The sequence below is a fragment of the Aulonocara sp. 'chitande type north' Nkhata Bay genome, linkage group LG15 (genome assembly GCF_057382095.1).
Source record: "Aulonocara sp. 'chitande type north' Nkhata Bay isolate Kocher_YH1m ecotype deep benthic linkage group LG15, A_spYH_male_GT1.1, whole genome shotgun sequence".
In the NCBI taxonomy this organism is placed as follows: Eukaryota; Metazoa; Chordata; class Actinopteri; order Cichliformes; family Cichlidae; genus Aulonocara; species Aulonocara sp. 'chitande type north' Nkhata Bay.
This window is the reverse complement of record NC_141358.1, coordinates 11,261,819-11,278,057: the sequence shown is the minus strand read 5'-3', so window position 1 is coordinate 11,278,057 and position 16,239 is coordinate 11,261,819. Positions and strand designations below refer to the sequence as shown.

The following is a 16,239-nucleotide window of genomic DNA, read 5'->3' as shown; positions in this document are numbered from 1 at the left end:
TGAGATTTACAAGGAGGGAAAACAGTACACCTCTCTGAACAGTGTCTGGGAGGCTGTGGTTGCTGCTGCACGCAATGTTGATGGTGAACAGATCAAAACACTGACAGAATCCATGGATGGCAGGCTTTTGAGTGTCCTTGCAAAGAAAGGTGGCTATATTGGTCGCTGATTTGTTTTTGTTTTGTTTTTGAATGTCAGAAATGTATATTTGTGAATGTGGAGATGTTATATTGGTTTCACTGGTAAAAATAAATAATTGAAATGGGTATATATTTGTTTTTTGTTAAGTTGCCTAATAATTATGCACAGTAATAGTCACCTGCACACACAGATATCCCCCTAAAATAGCTAAAACTAAAACCAAACTAAAAACTACTTCCAAAAACATTCAGCTTTGATATTAATGAGTTTTTTGGGTTCATTAAGAACATGGTTGTTGTTCAATAATAAAATACAAGTTGCCTAATAATTCTGCACTCCCTGTATGACACGCAAAAACTGAGCAAGCAATCATATGTGTCTAGGTTTGAACTAGAACAAGGTACTTGGATGGTACTAGGATGTAAAAAACTAAAAGAAAAGAAAACATTGTGTGTAATACACACACACACACACACACACACACACACACACACACACACACACACACACAGAAAGTGCAGCAATATGGATCACATACTTGAGCCACCACTTGATTTTATCCCTTTATTCCTCTTGTACAAAATGGACATCAAAGACAGTACAATACAAAATAGAAAAATGGCACAAGGTTACTCACAGGTTCAAATGCTTAAACACATTAAGGGCTATACAATACTGCTTTGGCATTTGAAAAAAAACATTGAATAAAGTGCAAGATTTCCATTCCTATTTTTTCCACTTAAGTACATTCACAGGTTTGCTTTGTCTTTTTTAAAAAACAAAACAAAACAAAAAACAAAAAAAACAAGTTTCTTGTTCACAGCATTTCCAAACTCTCCCCCTAACTTGTGTTGAGACATAGGCTAATAAAGTGCAGACACAGTATGCATGAGAGACGCATTCCGAACATCACGCCTGCTTTGTTTTTTGTTTTTTAAAGCATTCACTGTCAACTGTAAGCAGATTGTCGATGATTACTGGGTTTGTCTTTTTGCTCGGCCATTAACGCACACACATGCATGCTCTCTCTCTCTCTCTCTCTCTCTCTCTCTCTCTCACACACACACACACACACACACACACACACACACACACACACACACACACACACACACACACACACACACGCAGCAAGCTGTAGCACCTTTTTTAGACCTCACTTGGTGACCTGGACCGATAAGCTCCCTTGGCTTGAAAGCAGCCACAGAGAAGCATGTAGATGGAGCGCTGGATCTCGGCGTTTCTGTAGGCGTAGATGATGGGGTTGATCATGGAGTTGTAGGTGGCCGGCAGCAGTGTAGCATAGGTGTACACTGACGGATACTCCCTCTCACCCACGAGACAGTAGATGGCAAAGGGAAGCCAGCTGGCACCAAAAGTCCCCAAGATGATGGCCAAAGTGGACACCCCTTTCTTGGTGGCGACATAATGCGAAGTGGCAAAAAAGTGCTGTTGGAGGGCGATCTGGTGGGCGTGGTGGCACACGATCTTGCAGATCTTGAAGTAAAGGGTCAGCATAAGCACAAAGATGGCAAAGAAGGAGGTGGCCAAGAGCATGACGTTGCTCCGGGTCAGAGGGCGGACAATGCTGCAGGAGGCCGGCTCGCCCAGGCAGTTCCAGCCGAGCACCGGCAGCAAGCCCAGGAACAGAGACACCCCCCAGGTGCCCACTAACATCAAGTGAACGTACTGCAGTGTCTTCTCTGAGAAGTATGTCAGGGCATTGTAGAGGGAGAAGTAGCGGTCTACCGTAATGGCTAAGAGGCTGCTGATGGATGCAGTGAAGGAGGCCACTAAAAAGCCTACAGTGATAAGGCTGATAGTCTCAGAGGAGATCACATACTGAAACACAAAGTTCAGAATTAATCCCATGCCGGCCAGCAGGTCGGCTGTGGCCAGGCTCCCGATCAGCACAAACATGGGAGTCCTCAGCGTGGGCGTGTAGAAGATGATTGCTACCACTATGGCGTTCTCACAGGCGATCACGGTGCCTGACATACAGAGCATGATGTCCCATGGGTTGATAGGGAAATCTAATGCGGCGGTGGAGAATTCCAGGCTGCCGTTCCGGTCCGAAGACTCAGCCTCTATCCACGGGAGAGCTTCTCCTGATGCAGGAGTCGCAGAAGAGTCGTTCACCACCAGCGACTCATTCATAGCTCCACGATGCCGTCTCTCTGTCCTGTTGGCAGCAGGAGAACAAGAAGATTGCTTTGTTAATTAAAAAGGGTCTTTTTCAAGGTGAATGTGCCTTTTAGCTTGAATTATATGAGGAGACCAAAGGACAAGTCTTGTTATGAGACAGCAAGGTGGTTTTCAAGTAACTTTGAAAAATAACTTACAAAAAATTACTTACAAAGCTTAAACCTTCTCTAAGGGAAACAAGAACAATTCTTGCTGTCTTCTAGCATACAATTTCTATTTGTTTTCACATATCAAATGCATAATATAGACATAAAAATTAATATATAGAATCAGTAATAACTTTGAATGATCCAATGTCCAGTATTCAGAGATCTGTTAAAATCAAGTAGTAGTATAATATTAATTTATAAATGAATAGAAAATAGCTGTGGGCAGATTTTCCTTTTGAAAGTTCCACTAAAGGTGCCCTGAGAGCTCTCCGTGGTCCTGAAATCACAGCAGCTCTTACCACATAAAACTCTAAAGAGACAAACGCCGTTTATAAAATCAGTCTTATCAAATAAACAGTCTATAAACCTGTTTTTCTTTCGATACTACGATTTTTTTTTCTAAAAAGTTAAGAATACTTACCACCGTGATAAAAACCAGAGATTCTCGCTAATATCAGGAGCCGCTTCCTCCGAAAAACTCAGCAATGAAAACTGATGAAACGATTCCCGCTTTTCCGTCGATCTCTTCTTTTCACTCACTCAAGTGAAGCCCTCGTTTTTGCTGTGCTTCCCACGCATGGGATAGACACGCAGGGTAGGAGTGCCGTGAAGCATTGGCTGATGTTGAGCTCGGTGAGGAAGGTGAATGCGAGACGGAGGAGGAGGACCGGAGGGGACGATCGAGGGTGGCTTTAAAACGGAGTAACGTCACGGGCGGGAGGGAGAGAGAGAGAGAGAGAGACTTTGCACGTCTCCGTCGCTCTCTCATCGAGCCTCCTGCAGGTTCTTGCGCGCTCTCCTTACCTGAGCCTATAGAAAGCAAATTCTAAAAAGCTCGACGAAAGGCCAGTTCAGCATCCAGACTCTTCTTTTATGAAGCTACAGTGTCATGATAGACGTAGTATACAGTTTATTATTGCCTTGCCGAAGCATGCAAGGCCTCCTTTGTGAAAACAAAACAAAAACGTAATCTGTATAAAAAACCTGAATATACCTTTCAGCATTGATGGTGCCTTTCCAGATGCGCAAGCTGCCAAGTCCATAAGCACTAATGTACGATCAGAGAGTGCTGATAACAAGCTGGATGATCCCTTTCCACTTTAATCTGGGGACATGGTGTCCGTGTTTGCCAAAAAGAATTTGAGATTTTGATTCATCTGACCACAGAACAATTTTCCACTTTACTTCAGTTCATTTTAAATAACCTTTCATCCTGAGAAGAAGGGCATTATTCCTGGATCGTGTGCACACGACAGTCTGCATTTGTAGTCTGCCTTCACAAACAGTGATATCTAAAAGTTTTCCCATGCAGTCATTTCCATGGCAGACTCATGCCTGTTTTTAATGCAGTGCCACCTGACAACAACAAGCATCCAGCATTGATTAATATTAATTCTCTGGATATTTTTGATGATATTATGTACTGCAGATTATTACATTATTTAGAAAATGTTCCAAAATTTGAAGAAAGAGGCTGCTTTTGTAGATCTGTGAACCTCTAGCCATCTTTACTTCTGAGAAGCTCTGCCTGTCTAAGATGCTCTTTTTATACCCAGTCAGGTTACTGATTAGTTCCTCCTGCAATTTTCTTTTCAGAGCCTTCTTTTCAGAACCGTACACTGACTTTTGCTAACATTTTGTTGCTCCTGTCCCAACTTTTTTATCAATCGTTTTCCTGAAATGTTTAATTTTATCACTTCAAACGTTTGATTTGTTTTCTATGTTCTGTTGTGAGTAAAATATACGTTTATGAGATTATGTTTTTATTTACATTCACACAGCATTCCATTTTTTGTTTTTTTATCAGTAACTGTAGCATTTATTTTGAGAAGGTACAGTTCTTGGCAGAAGTAATGGGATTTCAGTAAGCAACACTAAGACTAAAACCACGTGATCCATCCATCCAGCCATTAAAAGCAATTTCATTTAACTTTAGTTAGCATTTACATACAGTAAATCCAAACATTATATTTCTTGTAATGTTTGACTTGGAAGATTATCAGCTTAAGCACATGAAGGCAATCAACTGCCTTATTTTAGTAGTTCTGCTAGTTTCTTGGGGTTTGCAGTGTGGGGACTGTAGATTTACCATCTCATTTCAGCACCTTATATGTGTTTGTGTTTACAGCAGAAACAGATCCTTCTTCGTTTTTTGTGAGCATCTGTGCGCTCTGCTTAAAAGTCACACCATTTTCCACAGTTTTTCATGTAATACTGTACTGTTATAGGTACCGAGAGTGCTGCTCTTACTCCTTTAATCATTTGGTGCAACCATCACCGTCACTTTGAATTCAGTCATTATTTTTCATACTTACCTCTGGCCGTCGTTTTTGTTTGTTACATGCTTCAGCAACCTGTTGAAAGTACTTAGAAATAACATCATTTTTTCTGTTTTGAAACAGCAAAAACTAAAGAAAGAGTGACCATCACTCTTTCTTTAGTTTTTGAATGAAAAACTAGTCATTTGAATGAAACGTTCAAATGCTGAGCGACAAGGAAAAGTAGGGGGAGATTCATGGCAGCACAGCATAGCAATATGGTAACCAGTTTTGGTTTCCAGGCAACAGCTGTTTGGCCACCTTTTGTCAGTGGACTGGGGGCTGGGTGGGGGTGTTCTCATTCATAAGCTAAGCAGTCACATGAAGTGCCTAGTGACTCATGTCAAAGACCTAGGCAGATACCCAACAACACATGAGACCAGCAACAACAACAAAAAAAATCTCAAAATAATTTTGGATTATTTTCTTTGCCTCCAGAAAATAATTGAAATACCAAAGATGGAGGCATCAAGCAGCTGAACCTTTGGTCTATTTTGGGATAATTACCAGGAATATGCTTCTCAAAAAAATATCATGCTTTTATTTCCCCCCTATGAGTGCTGAGAGGTTTCAGTGTAATGAGACACCTGCTATTAGGGACGTAACAACATGGGGAAAAAACAGGGCTTTACATAAAAAGCCTTCAAACCAGCTCATTTCAGGAAACAAATGTTAACCGTAGGCAGCCCCCCACCCACTCCTCCAGCTCGAGGAGGCAAACAGCCGTGCTCTCGTTTTAAAAAGCACGCTCCTGATCGCACATGCTCGTACGTACACAAACGCACAGGCACACGCAGTGACTCAGACCTCAATGTAAGGCCGTTGTAATGATATTCACTTACATCATGTGAGGTGAGCTGAGGAGAGAAAAGAAAGAAGATGAGAAAAGTTCATTAACATTCATTTGTGGTTGAAAAGGCTGATAAGACATTTGGCTGGAGGGAGATAAGTGGAAGTAGAAGGTGAGGCGCTGATAGAAAACAGGGATAAAACTGTGACAGATGAAGGGAGGCACTGCAGGGACGTAACACCTCAATTTACTCATAAACTTGAACTAGTTCTGACAAGAAAAACAGATGCAACCTTTACCCACAGGCTCTAACTCAAAGAAAAAAAAAATCACCCACATATCAGATAAAGATGGCTGACCTGCCGTTCTGTACCTGTTTCTCTGGAGATGTCAACATGACCTTCATGTTACGGTAATTACGTGTTGCTAATGGTCCTAATCAGATGAACTGTAAACACAGCATTAAACCATAAATCAGAGTGTTCCTGCTTTTAAAAAAAGGAATGAGCAGATTTATCGGTTGTTTTCTTACTGTTTCAAATAAGCATTTGGTTAACGTTTAATATTAATTTTAATAAAAAACAAAATATTCCTGAAGCATTTGTTTCAATAACATTTCTACCTCCCTTTGACTTCTTGGTACATAGTTTCAAATTAGCGGTACAAATCCAATCCTGTGATTTGGACTGGACCCTTCGACAATGTTCTGGGCTCCACGACATTGGTGAGACCGCTTTTCGTCTTTACAGATAATTTTGCCCAGACTAAAGAGGAGAGAGATTTGATTTGGCTCGCTATCAGCTCTTACTTACAAATCCTACATCTCTAATAGTGTCGGGTTGCATTTATGCCTATGGAATTGTCAGCTTGCACATCTGGAAAGGCACCATCAATACTAAAAGGTATATAGAGGTATTAGTGCAACATATCCTCCCATCTAGATGACATCTTTTTCAGAGAAGGCCTTGCATGCTTCAGCAAGAAAATGTTAAACCACATACTGTATTTGTTAGAATAGCATGGCTATGTAGGAGTAGAGTCTGGGTGCTGAACACGGCTGCCCCAACCCAGATCAAACAAAAATGGGACAACTTTCCTGTCTCAAAATTCCAGCAGGTGGTCTCCTCAGTTCCCAGATGTTTACAGAGATGATGTTACACGGCAGTAAGTGCTGAAACATTGCTGTTGTGAAATTCAAATTGCCTATATTAATTTATTTTGTTACTCCTGCTCTGCCTGCGGCCCCTATTTTTTCTAACGAGGACTGTGAAAATTTTATGTCTTTTCTGCTTGCAAAAATTCGTAACGTGAGAATGAATTTTACACACTCACCTGTTATCTCAATCTCTACCCCATCCCGGCCCATTATCTTGGATACTTTCTCTCTGGTTTCACTACCTGAGCTAGTGAAATTAGTGAATTCTGTGAAAGCATCCTCCTGTTCACTTGACATTATACCTGCATCATTATTCAAAAATGTCTTCCAGTCTATTGGCCCATGTGTGCTCACTTTCATCAACTCTTCACTGGCATCTGGTATAGTTCCGGTTTATTTTAAAAACGCTGCTATTCTCCCACTTTTAAAAAAACCTCAGCTTGACTCCTCTCTTTGGAGTACCTATCTCTAAGTTACTGTTAATCGCTAAGCTTCTAGAAAAGGTTGTGGCTAGGCAGCTTATGGCAGCTCTGGACAAACATGGCATTTATGATAAGTTTCAGTCCGGTTTTCGTCAATTTCACTCCACGGAGACAGCTCTTCTTAGGGTCTCAAGTGATATCTTGATGAATAATGAAGCCATCTTTATTCATCTTCATTTAAGCATGCACTTCTAGAAGGGAAGACGAGGCCGGTGTGTCCCTCTGCAAATCTTCACTCCTTTGTCTGTGTAACACAGTTTTGTAGGGGCGACCCTATCATAAAACCCCCACGGTGTGCTGCAAACTCTGTGTCTGTGTCTATGTACACGAGCACATGAATGCCTACATGTGCGCGTTCCCACGTGTCTATGTGAGTGCTCGTGTGTGACTGTGTACGCATACCTGTGTGTATGTGTGTGCACATGAGTGAGTGTGCGTGTGGATGTGTGTGCGTGACAGTTAAAACACTGTGGGTGTAGGTGACTCCCTAGGTCATAAAACCCATCTCCCTTCCAGACCACAGTTATCCAGTTACAAATGTTGAGACCCCCACCCAAACATTCTCTGGGGAATTTCCACTCAGCATTAACTCCTCTCTGTTTTACTTTCACAGTTGAAGTGGGGGAGGGGTCTCCTACAATCTACTCCTAAGTTCACAACACAGTGAGGCCTTTATTATATTGAGGGCAGGGTCAGTATCTCTACTATAGTTCTACATTCTATGATAACACATTTCTAAACTCTAAAATAAGCTAAACATTCCTACAAACTGCATTAGAGTGGTTCTCTTATCTCCATCACTGATACTTTTCTGTGGCAGTCTCCGATTTTAGGTCATCCTCTACCTCCCTTACTTATGGTGTCCCTCAAGGGTCAGTTTTGGGGCCTTTATTGTTTTATTTATCTTCTCCCCCTCCAGCATATAATGGGCTCTTTTGAGGACATTTCTTATCACTGTTATGCTGATGACATTCAGTTGTACGTTTCTTTTATGCCCGAGGATTTATCTAAGCTTCAGCGTCTGAATGATTGCTTAGATTTGATCAAATGTTGGATGGCTGCAAATTTCCTCCAACTCAACGAGGGGAAAACCGAAGTCCTCGTATGCGCCCCTGATAGGTTTCTATCGCAGATAGTGAAAGCCATTGGTCCTCTCTCACTTTATGTTAAATCCTCTATCAGGAATTTAGGTGTCACCTTTGACTCGAGTCTCACATTGGATGGGCATGTGAAATCTCTGGTTCGGTCTTGTTTTTATCATTTGAGAAATGTGGCTAGGCTAAGCCCGGTTTTATCTCGCTCTGAACTCGAGATTGCTATACATGCATTTATTTCATCACACTTGGATTATTGTAATTCGCTGTTTATGTGTCTAAGCAAAGGTTCTCTGGATCGTCTGCAGGTTGTGCAAAACGCTGCAGCTAGACTTTTGACAAAATCCTCCAAGTACTCACATGTGACACCGTTATTATCTCAGTTACAATGGCTTCCTGTTAAATTTAGAGTTGATTTTAAGATCCTGGTCTTGACCTACAGAGCTGTGCACGGACTGGCACCTGCCTACATCTTTGATCTGCTACAGCCTTATGTCCCTAGCAGGTCTTTGAGGTCATCTGATCAGGGCTTACTTGCTATAAAAAAATACTAAGAGGAGGACTAAGGGGCATAGAGCTTTTGCCACTGTGGCCCCTAGACTGTGGAATTCTCTCCCTCAAGCATTAAGAACTGTGGACTCAGTAGCTGTTTTTAAAAAACAACTCAAAACTCACCTTTTTAAAACTGCTTTTGGTTAATTTTTTGCCTGTTTTATTTTCTCTTTTTAAATCTTTTTATGACTTGTAAACTTATGTGCAGCACTTTGTGACTCTGTCTTGAAAGGTGCTATATAAATAAAAATTTATTTATTTATTTATTTTTTGGTAAAACTGTTCATTTCCTAAGTTTATCTGATGTGTTTTATGTTCTACTCTTAAACTATTGCAATGCAATTTGCAAATACATTTATTTTAACTTTTGATTGGACTATGATTACATCATTTTCAGAACTGGCATTGTATAACTCAACCCCATAGGCTGTATTCAGATTTAAAGTTGTGCGTAAATAAAGTGGTTAAAAAATTAGGTGCGTGCTATTCTTCTTGTTTAGACTTCAGTAGACTGAGTCAGCTCTTCGTGTTGTTTCATTCCTGTTATTTTCCTAGTGAATGTTGCTAATTGCTAATAAAGCTATTTAGTCAGCACTAGCCTTAGTCATAGACTGTAATTAAAACAGCCACCGTGATGTCAGCCCACTATATTTTTAAGCCTCATCAATAGGTATCAGACACCGCCATGTTGGTTCTTTGCAGCCAGAAGATATTAAATTTAGAAAAGAGAGCACAATGCCAGTCTGTTGCAGGGCTAACACAGAGAGACAGGCAGCCATTCACACTCCCTCTCACACCTGTGGGCAATTTGAAATCACCAATTAACCTAACCCTACCTATTGCACGTTTTTAGACTGTGGGAGGAAGCCAGAGGACCCAAACACAAACACAGGGAGAACGTGCAAAGTAACGAAAAAAAAGAACAGTGATTGCCTCCACAGTCACCTCATCTCAATCCAGAAGAGCACCTTTGGGATGTGGTGGAACAGGAAATTGGCATCGTGGATGTGCTGCAGTTCTGAAGGCAAAAGGTAAACTATCCACAGAGACTAAGGCCTGGCTTTTTAATGCTGTTGTGCATTTTAATATGGGAGCCTACGAGGATCAACTTTACGATCAAGCCTGTAGCTGCCATTTTCAGGTCTGGAAGTTGCTACTTGGCAATGGCTAACAACTTCCCATAGCCCTTTTGTCTAGATATTTGGTCATGCCTAATCTCACAGGGACCTAGATGGATATGGCTATCAACATTTTTTTTTTTTTTAAATATTACAGTCTATAGTTCATTTCTATAGTTGTCTAAGGACAACTGTCTCTTAGACTTGTGCAGATTTTGAACAATCAACAAGGCAACAGGCAAGAATTCTGTTTTAAAGGCAAAACGTATTCACATCAAAGCATTTTTTAAAACTAACATGCCTGCACGAGATCTGTGAGGATTCACTGGCACGCATATAAAGCCTTCACATATCTGTTGGCCTTGAATTAAAAGTTTGTAAAACTAAAAAGTTCAGTGAATGTAGAATCTTTATAAAGCACATAATACTCGGGACAAGAAATGTTGAGTGTATAAAAAAAAAAAAAAAAACAACAAAGCATGAACACTTTTTATAATAAACTTTCCACAGCTGTTATTCTTAGCAAAACCCAGTGACACTGTAGCATTGAAGGTAAGGACAAAGCCTCCCTCATGTCCCTCTTGTGGTCTTGTGAAGGCAACAATGTGAAAAGACTCCAAGAGTCTCCTGCAAGGTGGGATGTGTCATTATCGGACTGTATCATGGATATTTATAGCACATATTTAACAATTTCCAGTGTACCCGTGGAAGGTGTGCAGATACTGAAGATACGTCCTTCCTCTCGTTCTCCTCCTCGTCGTTTATTTCTTAAAATATAGAAGAAAACATTTTTCGCCTTTATTTCCTCTGCTTTGTCACATCACATGCTGAGACAGCCGGCACCTCCTCCCCTATTCACAGACTCACGAGGCAGTGATGCTGAGACCAGTGGCCAGTCAGTACATTTACTGAATGTGTATGTGCATTGCTGGGAAGCCGTCCTTCATCACGTTTGCCTTTTTTTTTTTTGACACCCGCAGTCAAAGGCCAAGCGCTAAAAGAGTGAGCAGAGAGTGAAAACAAGCGTGAGACAGAAAAAAGGGCAAAGGCGGTGCAAGATGGGGGGGGGGGAAAGAACCAAGAAGAAGTCACTACAGGAGAGTGGGAACACTTATAAAAGGCCACGTGAAAGCAGCAAGCGTTACAGTACTGTGCAAAAGTGTTGAGCCACCCATCATTTCTTTATCATATGCTCCAACACCACTGACTGAAATGCAACCCCAAACTGTTACAGAGCCCCCACTATGTTTTACAGATGGCACTCATGTTATACCTCTCCTGACACACGACCCATGGTTTGAACCAAAAGTTTAAAATCTGGATCTCTTTGAAATTTTTCATCACTCCATAAGACCTGTTGTTACAGTCCAGTTCTTGTGTAATTTGGCATACCTATATGCAAAGTCTTCATATAATAGTTCTTTGGGAATTGAAACCCAAACTGTTATCTTTGGTATTTGAATTATTTGATTTGAATGATGATGGCTTTAATGATGAAAGCAGTCAGGTGCATAGACTGACCTGAAAATGAGTGAATATGTAACCAAGGTCAAAAAGAGGACTTTAAAAGACCTTCTCAAAAAACTACTGTTCAAAACAACTTGTGGTACTGTCGTTTCTACCTGTACAAAGAGTGAAGTAAGATTGCAATAAAAGCTCTGGCAGCCAATAGAAAAAGTGGAAAACTAAAAAAACAAAAAAAAACAACAACAACCCAAAACTCAAATAACATTCTGTCACACTGTTACTTTGTTACTAAATACAATTTTATTGTAGAACTAATGTACACAATGATTATCTGATCTGAGCATTTATGCAACATAAATTAGTGTGTGACTTTGTAAACTGGTGGCAAGGTTTGAAAAAACAAAAACAAATATCAAGCTATCACTGCTACGTTTTTCTGTACAGATCGTTAACAACACAAGAAGACACAGTTTATTTAAATTAACCAGTGCACTCTTCAATACAGGACAAAACCCCCCTATTTTTAAATAATGCAAAAAAAAAATCTCAAAAGGCACTTTAAAAATGGTAAAGCTTAAACTGTTTAACAAAAGGAATGCAACACATCTGAGGAGAAATTTCCAGGTTGCTGAAGAAATAAAAAAATTAAAAAAAACCCTCAAAGGAAAGACAAGGACATGAACGTGTCCTGACCTCACAGACTATAACGACTGGCTTGTAAGTGCCTGACTCTTTCAAACCCCTGAACTCCAGTCTGTGATGCAGTTTAATGTGTGCACAGTTTTGAATGATAAATCTAACATTCAAAGTATTTCAATTTTGAATGACGCTTGTGGATCGCAAAAAATAAAAAGACTTCTATAAAAAAAAAAAAAACACCTTTCTTCAGTTCAAGTAGAGGCCAAGCGGAGTTCTCATGCACTGTTATCTTTGTTTTTTTTACAGCCTTTACCATAGAAAACCCCCCACATCAATTTCAAATAGAACATTTTATTTTGCATTTGTTTGTAGTAGCAAACATGATTAATGACGACGAAACATCTTCAGCAGCTGATCGTGCTTCCCATTCACACTGGTAACAGAGATCCAGTCTGTATTATCCGTGTCTCACATATATCTGTTTTTGATGTATTCCCTGTACATCAACATGTCCTCTCTGCACAACGCCCTCACCTGGCCCTGACCGGTCATCACATGGCCCTCAAATACCTCCTGGCTGTTTTTGCCCACCTGTGGAGGTAAAACTGCATAGATGCTGTCCTCTGGGAAGCAGGACACTGGCTCTCTAAGAGAGAAGGAAAAGAAAAATGGGAGAGAAGCATGTGTGATTGGTGTATCACCATATACATTAACTTTAGGCAAATCACGTGGCTTAAGACAAGGCAAAAACAAGAGGTGGAAAGGAGTTTGTTTGAGCCAACAAAAGACTGTAAACTGCTGCTGAGAAGTGGAAACAACACGAGGAGGGTGAAGATGAGTGCTTTCACAGCAGTATTACTCATATTTTCCAAAAACTAGATTTTAAAGCATGTCTTACCATCTTCTGGGTGAATTATCAACTGCGTGCTTGTCAAGTCATCTATTCAGTTAGGCTTCCAACAACAGCTGAGGCCTGAGTGAGAGGCTGTTTAGACACATGGCTGCATTTCAAATGGCACCTGCCTCATGATGGGCTGTTTTCAAAGGCACAGCGGAGGCTCTCGGAAGCCTTGAGATAAATTATGAGCTGTGGAGGATGTTGTAGCCATAGAGTATATGGCTACAACCCCCCCCAAGGCTGCTGTGTAAGAATCCTTAATTACACAGACTAGTCAGTAGTGCTGAAGGTAAAAAATATCTCTAGGCCAAGTTGAGAAAACAAATAGCATTTTTGTTTTGGGGCTTTTTATTGCAAAATGTGGAAAATGAAAACTACTGACTGATGCATTCATTCATCATAAACTGAGAAACCGCAATCCGTTACAATTCACTGTTTATTGCCCGTAAAATAACAAATATGACCGTGACCCTTAGGCGCAATCTGGGCGAAAAGCCCCGTGATGATTACTGTGTGTAAGTTTGATTAAAATCTGCCCAATGCAGCAGGAGGAGTGATTCCTGTGGCACAGATTCATCAGAACTTTGAGTGGATTTTACACACACACCTGAGACTTGCTGGAGAGATCTGACTCTAACAAGTCTCACTTGTTTCACAGCCTGCTACACAAAGAAACCGGTGCTGTTAGATGAGGTTAGAGGACAATATGTTTGATTGAAAATGAACTTCACAGTTTGCAGTGTGACTTAATACGACTATAAAGAGGTGGTGCTGGTGTTCAAATAAAGTTCTTATGAGATATTGATGTTGGCAGTTTAAATATGTGCATTTAATAATGAAAAGTGAAGCAATATTGATTACTGGTATATTTTTCAGATATATTTTCCTTTTAAATTTGAGGTTGTTTTTTTTTAAATAAATTTGCCTCTTTTATCCTCTTAAATTTGCTATTATTTCCTTGTAAAACTATCATCTTGAAAATATTATTTTAAACTTTCACTAGCCCTAATACATTGTCACATGAATAGTGCTGATATTAGTTAAACAAGCAAGAAATTTGATAAGTTGCGTGTACAGAGCTGGAAACATGGGTCACAATTTGGCTATTTTCAAACTTATTCAAACAGTATTGACAAGATTTGTGAATTTTTATTAGAAGCAGACCTTTTTTTACCCATAAAAATAATTTTTATTTCTTACTTTCTTGTTCACATAATATAAAGCAGAAGTATAATGTGTCTACAAACTCCTACAAACCATGTGAGCAACACTGAAAACATTTCAAGTAAATATGTTTGTGTTTTCAAATATTTCAAACTTCATCTTCTGGCCTGTTGAGCTTACTATTACTGTATAAACTGTTTAATGTCTGTAATTTGTACATTACATTTGCCTTATTATAAGACAACTTATTTTAGAGCATAGAAAAGCCTCAATTATACCTTCCACATGAGTCTGCTACAGTCCAAGTGATATAAATTTCATCATCAGCATGAAGGTCCATACAGATATCCACGTGCCAGCCTATTGTTTGTTTACACCACGTGGATTTGTCTGTGGAGGATTTACAGCGCACCAACGATGCATACACCTCAGGCGGCGAACTTGAAAGTAGTGTAAAAGGAATGATTACTCGGCCATTGAGCCCCCAGCTGTCCGTGTTCGAATTTGCAACGGAGTACAGTCAGGTCTTAAGGTCAAGACCTTCCAATACTGAAGACAGAAATCAAACAATCTTCCCATGAGCAACACTTGCCCCGGTGGTGCCGAAAAGTTCTTTTTAATGGGTAGAAACCTTAGAAACCAGATTCATGGTGGGCGGCCATCTGTCCTAACCAGCTGGGGTGAGAGGAGAGCAGAGGAAGAAAAGAGGGCCATTAATCTCTACACCTCACTGATGTTTCTCAACAGGAATGGGCTACAGTATTCATTTCTTTTCCATTTTTATCTCCGTCACTTGAGTCATCTTTGGCTGAGCCTGATGGATCAATAGAGGAACATAGAGGGAGGTGACACTCTAAAAGGCTTCTAACAGTGACAACACGTTTGGGGTGCTGTAACATCTTAGAATAGCACTGTTGCACAACAACAGACACACCTGTAGCACCCTGCGGGCCTGACACGAGGATGACAACAATGGCTGGATGGACTACTGAAAGGCCAGAGAGAAAGACAACGTAGATGAAAAGGTTTGATTCCCTGCTGATGGAGATTTCCTAAAAGAAAATATTGATACTTCTGCCACTTTTGTAAGATAAATTACAAATTTTCTCCTGTTCTGTAAGAAGGGATACATACAAGAAACTTTCACATTTAAAAACGGTTCACACACCAAAGACATACTAGAAACACATCAGAGGCATGTCTTTCATCATCCTTGAATTTTCCTCCTCCAAGTTGATTACATGTCCCCACTGTGTCTTTGTCAGCCTCTGTCAGTCTTCCTCTAAGTGACCATTTCTTGTCCATATCCTCTTCAGTTCCACATGACCATCAAACTTAGTCGATCCGAATGACAACCGATCTGGTTTTCTAGGAAATTACTGGCAATGATAACGAGTCGCATTCATGGTCTTCTTAGAAAACTGAAAGTGAATACCTTCCTCACCTCTCACCCATGCATTCAAACATAACAAGGGAAAGAAAACTAATTCATGAAATTTCTATCCACTTTTGCACTTTTTCATTCTGTAAAAAGGTATCATTTCTATAATGTCTGTTGAACAATACAACCGCTACCAATTCCCTCTGATGCAGTCTCTAAGCCATTTTCCCTTCAGGAACATTTGCTTAATAATCAACGTGTCTCAAAGTGTTTTTTTATTTTCCTGAAGCGAGGTTTTACTACCTTTTTTTTGCTGTTTTTTTACTACAACTGCAAGGAGCTCCCTCCACCTCCCTCCCTAATCTCACTGCAAACATCACAGTTGACAGTGACTCCTGCATGACCTCATCTGCCAGGCTGTCCATGACCACTGCCAAGAGGGGTTCAGTGTCCTGCACCACAATTAAATATTTCATCACATGCTTCCTCATACAGTACCATAGCTCTTCTCTTGGTATCCTATAAAATCCTTTCACATGCTTTCCAAAATGACACATTACAGCTCTTTCTGATCATCTCTGTACTTCTTCATCAAAACTTCTAAATATGTAAAATTTGAAATCTCTAAACTAAACCGTGTCTTAGAGCCAACTGCGAGTTAGTATGGACTCTGCCTGCCAATCGT

The 16,239-nt window shown here is 40.3% G+C and overlaps 2 protein-coding genes across 4 annotated transcripts in view; both read right to left on the bottom strand.

Annotated features, from left to right (window-relative positions):
* Positions 1–716: 716 nt before the first annotated feature.
* Positions 717–3,162, bottom strand: gpr6 (G protein-coupled receptor 6). The gene is made up of 2 exons (XM_086263847.1): positions 2,917–3,162; positions 717–2,323 (listed from the first exon to the last, which is right to left on the bottom strand). Exon 2 carries the CDS (start codon positions 2,296–2,298, stop codon positions 1,291–1,293), a length of 1,008 nt encoding a protein of 335 aa, XP_086119973.1. The 5' UTR covers positions 2,299–2,323; positions 2,917–3,162; the 3' UTR covers positions 717–1,290.
* An 8,383-nt stretch (positions 3,163–11,545) lies between these two features.
* The window catches only part of fig4a (FIG4 phosphoinositide 5-phosphatase a), a 56,693-nt gene continuing 51,999 nt past the window's right edge, over positions 11,546–16,239 (bottom strand). The window contains exon 23 of one of the 3 annotated variants that reach the window (XM_086264110.1): positions 11,546–12,757. In XM_086264110.1, the coding sequence (XP_086120236.1) occupies positions 12,580–12,757 (178 nt within the window). In that variant the 3' untranslated portion in view covers positions 11,546–12,579. Of the gene's footprint in view, positions 14,849–16,239 lie in introns of all 3 variants that reach the window. The other 2 variants (XM_086264109.1, XM_086264111.1) reach the window with 2 other exon arrangements.

What these genes read in the sequence shown, in the direction of transcription:
- gpr6 (XM_086263847.1), bottom strand. Translation starts at nt 2,298, where the DNA reads ATGAATGAGTCGCTGGTGGTGAACGACTCTTCTGCGACTCCTGCATCA.